Raw genomic sequence first — 5,163 nt, 5'->3', positions numbered from 1 at the left:
TCAATTCTGGAAAAAGAGGGGAAATTTGTCTCTATTTAGAAACATTCGTGAAATCACTTTCCTAATAGCCCACTTGAGCTCCCTGTTTCTCATGCTGTAGATGAGGGGGTTCAATGTTGGAGGCATCACTGAGTACAGAGCTGTCACCACCAGGTTCAGGGATGGAGAGGAGATGGAGGGGGGCTTCAGGTAAGCAAAAAGGGCAGTGCTGATAAACAGGGAAACCACAAACAGGTGAGGGAGGCATGTGGAAAAGGCTTTGTGTCGCCCCTGGTCTGAAGGCATCCGCAGCACAGCCCTGAAGATCTGCACATAAGAAAAAAGAATGAAAACAAAGCACACGGACGTTAACCAGACACCAATCACAAGCACCCAAAAACTCCTCAGGTAGGACTGTGAGCAGGAGATCTTCAGGATCTGGGGGATCTCACAGAAGAACTGGTCCACAGCATTGCCTCTGCACAATGGCAGTGAAAATGTATTGGCAGTGTGCAGCAGAGCATAGAGAACCCCACTGCCCCAGGCAGCTGCTGCCATCTGGGCACAAGCTCTGCTGCCCACGAGGCTCCCGTAGTGCAGGGGCTTGCAGATGGCAACATAGCGATCGTAGGACATGATGGTGAGAATAAAATACTCTGCTGATATCAGAAAGGGAAAAAGAAAGACCTGTGCAGCACATCCTGCATAGGAGATGGCCCTAGTATCATGAAGGGAATTGGCCATGGCTTTGGGGACAGTGGTGGAGATGCAGCCCAGGTCGAGGAGGGCGAGGTTGAGGAGGAAGAAATACACTGGAGTGTGAAGGCGGTGGTCGCAAGCTACGGCGGTAAGGATGAGGCCGTTGCCCAGGAGGGCAGCCAGGTAGATGCCCAGGAAGAGCGTGAAGTGCAGGAGCTGCAGCTCCCTTGTGTCTGCAAATGCCAGGAGGAGGAACTCGGTAATGGAGCTGCTGTTGGGCATTTTATGACGTTGGACACAGTTGTCTGTTGAAGAGGAGAAGGCAGAACAAATTTAGAACAAACGTCTATGAGGAAAACCTACTGCAAGCCTTAAAGCACCACTCTGCCTAAGCCACTCTCTTTGCAGGAGAACTTTTCTGCAGCTCTCTTGCTCGAGCTGTATCTGCAGTTGGCTGAGAGTGGCTCTGGGAGCTGGGTGTGCTGTGCACTCCAGAGGAGTACTTCCTGCTGTTCAGCAGGAGGGAAAAAGTAACATGGGGGAAATTCAAATTCAGTCCAACTTTCAGATCATTGAACTTTGCATTGTTTTTGTAAACAACTCATCCAACGACAGTTTAGAGCATGGTAGGATTATCTTTGCTATATTTTCTAGCATTTAACCCAGTAATGTTTAGGATGACCACCATGCTCGCGTGTTTCACTGAGATGTAACTGAAGACAGCTGAGAGCACAGAAGCCCCAGTCCAAGTACAGCTGGACAGAGTCCTCCCCTTGTCTCTGGGTGCTGGATCAGGTTCTCAGTTCTTCCCTCCCAACCAGGGGTGCAGAGCGCTCACTCCAGCTGCCCTCAGACAGCTATCCAGCAGCAAGGACATGGCCTTAGTGTGGAAGTGTCTTCTCCTTGGGACACCTGGATAACACAAGGATTGACGAGACAGCTGCATCCTGCTGGAGAGCAGCCTGCAGCCCAAGAGTGTATGCCCCACGGCCAGAGCTGGATATACGCAAGCTGGGGTGTCCCACTATTCCAGCTGCACCGCTGCCTTTAGGAGCCTTGGCCACTCTGCTCTTGGCTGACCAGAGGCAGTTAGGTTAGAGCACTCCAAGGGGCTTTTGCCACTCTTCCTCACTTCGCAGTGCAATCCAGCAGGACTCTCAAAGCCTACTGCATTGCCCACTGCCCTCCCAGAAACAAGACCCAGGAGGAGACTCTTCCAGGACGTTCAGCTGCGTGGCCCTGCAGCCAGAGACTTACCTTGTCAAGGGCTGTGCAGATTTCTCCTCCAGTCAGCTCTCAGCATCCTCCTTCTCCCAACTGCCTTCAATCCCTCTCTTCTCTCCTCTCAGTGTTTGCTGTGGTCAGAGCCCCCAGCCCTGCTGCACTGTGCAGAGGTGCTGCTCTTGGGTAGAGCTGTCTCTCTGCACCAGGGCTCTCTTGCCAGGAGCTCTCTCTGTCCCAGGAGCCCGGCCCAGCTCAACATCAGAGGCCCAGCCCAAGGCATTGTAATGACCCCTCAGGGAGTTTTGGTGATGAGCCCTCAAAATGCAGGCACTGAGAGCAAACTGAAGAAATCTCTCAAGAAGTCCAAATCAGATGCAAGTTTCCTGCAGTGTCCCCCTGAGGGCCAGGGCTGACACAGCCTCCCTTGGAGCTCGTTAGAACACAGCGTTGGAGGCAGTTAGCACAAATAGAGAAAGACAATGTCAAGGCACACTGATGTGTAGAAAGGCTGGATGTGTTTCACCAAGGACAAGGGCCAAGCCTTTGACCCCTGGTCCCTGGGAAGAGAGATTCTTTCTCTTCACGCATTGCTCAGGGCTCTTCCTGGGGCAGTAGGAGATGGGATGTGCATGGCCAAGTGCAGGAGAATGGTATGACCCCTGCCTGCTTCATGGGTGGGGGCAAGGAGGCATTGAGGCCCTTGTGCATCAACTGTACACTGTCTCCTCATAGACCTCAGTGGCAGAGACAACAGCCATAGCCATGGGCAAAGACCTCAGTCCTGTTGGGACTCTCAGTCTTGCCACAGCCCTTACTCCTCTGCACACCAGACTGTCCAAGGGAATCCCAGACCTGCACATCTTTCCCTGCTGGCTGTAGATACTTCTTGTAATGTCACACCGGATCTGAGCTGAGTATAAATTAGATTTTCTTGGTGGCCACGCTCCTTGTAAAGCAGCTCTGTAGGAAGTTGGTCTGGTTCCTGGTGAGCAGGCACCACTGCTCATATGGCATCCCTCATGGTGGATGTTCACAAGAGCTAGATGGGATCTACCTGAGGGTACTGAGGGAGCTGGCAGAAGTGCTCGTCATGCCGCTTTCCATCATTTATCAGCAGTCCTGGCTATCAGGGGAGTTCACAGTCAACTGGTGACTAGCAGATGTGATGCCCACCTACAAAATGGCCAGAAGGAGGATCTCTGAGCTACGAGACTGTCAGTCTGACCTCGGTGCTGGGGAAGCTCATGGAGCAGATTATTTTGAATACCATCACACAATGCTTCCAGGACAACCAAGCGATCAGGCCCAGTCAGCATTGGTTTATCAAAGTCAGGTCCTGCATGGCAAAAAAAAAAATGAGGGTAGGAAGGCTCTGCAGGAGGATCTGGATAGGCTGCACCAATGGGCTGAGGTCAACTGCATGAAGTTGAACAAGGCCAAGTGCCGGGTCCTGCACCTGGGGCGCAATAACCCCAAGCAGAGCTACAGGCTGGGAGATGAGTGGTTGGAGAGCTGCCAGGCAGAGAAGGACCTGGGAGTGATAGTTCATAGTCGGCTGAATATGAGCCAGCAGTGTGCTCAGGTGGCCAAGAAGGCCAACGGCATCCTGGCTTATATAAGAAGCAGTGTGGCCAGCATGGCTAGGGAGGTGATCGTCCCCCTGTACTCGGCTCTGGTGAGGCCGCACCTCGACTACTGTGTTCAGTTTTGGGCCCCTCGCTACAAGAAGGACATAGAGGTGCTTGAGCGAGTCCAGTGAAGGGCGACAAAGCTGGTGAGGGGTCTGGAGAACAAGTCCTATGAGGAGCAGCTGAGGGAGTTGGGTTTGTTCAGCCTGGAGAAAAAGAGGCTCAGGGGTGACCTTATTGCTCTCTATAGGTCCCTTAAAGGAGGCTGTAGCGAGGTGGGGGTTGGCCTGTTCTCCCACGTGCCTGGTGACAGGACGAGGGGGAATGGGCTGAAGTTGCGCCAGGGGAGTTTTAGGTTAGATGTTAGGAAGAACTTCTTTACTGTGAGGGTTATTAGGCATTGGAATAGGCTGCCCAGGGAAGTGGTGGAGTCACCATCCCTGGAGGTCTTTAAAAGACGTTTAGATGTAGAACTTAGTGATATGCTTTAGTGGAGGACTTGTTAGTGTTAGGTCAGAGGTTGGACTTGATGGTCTTGAGGTCTCTTCCAACCTAGAAATTCTGTGATTCTGTGAAATCAAATCTCAGTCATAACAAGGTGATGCTCTCAGTGGATGAGGGAAAGGCTCTGGATGTGGTCTACCTAGGCCACAGTAAGGCCTTTGAGATCTTTTTCCACAGCATTCTGCAGAGAAACTGGCTGTTCAGTGTTTGGACAGGTGTATGCTTAGTTTGGTTAAAAACTGGCCCAAAGGGTCCTGGTAAATGCAGATAAATGCAGTTGGAGGCCAGTCACTACTGGTGTCCCCCAGGGCCCAGTACAGGGGCCAGTTCTCTTCAATATCTTCATCAATGATGTGGATGAGGGGATTGAGTGATGTGGATGATGATGTGGATGAGGAGATTGATTCTAGTCCTACAACCAAATCGTTTCTAAAAATATTGAAGAGGACTGGCCCTAAAATGGAGCCTTGGAGGACCCCACTAGTGACCTTCTGCCAGTCTGACGTGGCCCCATTTACCACAACCCTTTGAGCTTTGTCTTGGGAAGTTGACCCCAATATGCACTGCTGAGCACAGTGTTATATGCCATGGAATGTACATGTGGTAAGGCTGGGTTGGCTGTCATGGCAGGTTCCCCTCCCAGCCTCTTGCCCACCCACAGCCCACTCGATGGTGGGACAGAGTGAGAAGCAGAGAAGGCCTTGATGCTGTGCAAACACTTCTCAGAAACAGTGACTACAGCCATTGGTGACCAACACTGCTCTGCTCATATATCAAAAGCACAGCACCACAGGGGCTGCTCTGCAGAGAGTAACTCCGTCCCAGCCAGAGCCAGTGCAGGGCCACATGCTGGACAAAAAGGCTCCCTCTGAGCTCAGGAAGGAGCCAGGAAGGTGCTAATAAGCAGCAGGACAACTGAGGAAGCCCAAAGCCCCTACTGAAGGGTCACTGAGTGCCACCTGAGAGGAGGGCCAGGAAAATGACTTGCGTGAAGGCTGCGAGAAACAAGGAAATCCAGGAATTTAGCAGATCCTTAAAGTCCTGCCTGAGACCCCAAATGGAAACCTATGTATGTCTGTGGATGGAGGAGGAGGGGGCAAGTCCTGGGACTGGGCAATGCTGAAGAGCC

General features: G+C 52.1%; 1 protein-coding gene across 1 annotated transcript; it reads right to left on the bottom strand.

Moving 5' to 3' along the window:
* LOC139999817 (olfactory receptor 14C36-like) lies at positions 1-960 on the bottom strand. Its single transcript, XM_072029443.1, has one exon. It carries the CDS (start codon positions 958-960, stop codon positions 1-3), a length of 960 nt encoding a protein of 319 aa, XP_071885544.1.
* Positions 961-5,163: the final 4,203 nt, after the last annotated feature.

This window comes from Anas platyrhynchos, chromosome 30 (genome assembly GCF_047663525.1).
Source record: "Anas platyrhynchos isolate ZD024472 breed Pekin duck chromosome 30, IASCAAS_PekinDuck_T2T, whole genome shotgun sequence".
NCBI lineage: Eukaryota > Metazoa > Chordata > Aves > Anseriformes > Anatidae > Anas > Anas platyrhynchos.
Note: the sequence above shows the minus strand (reverse complement) of the source record. Positions and strands in the feature narration are given on the sequence as shown.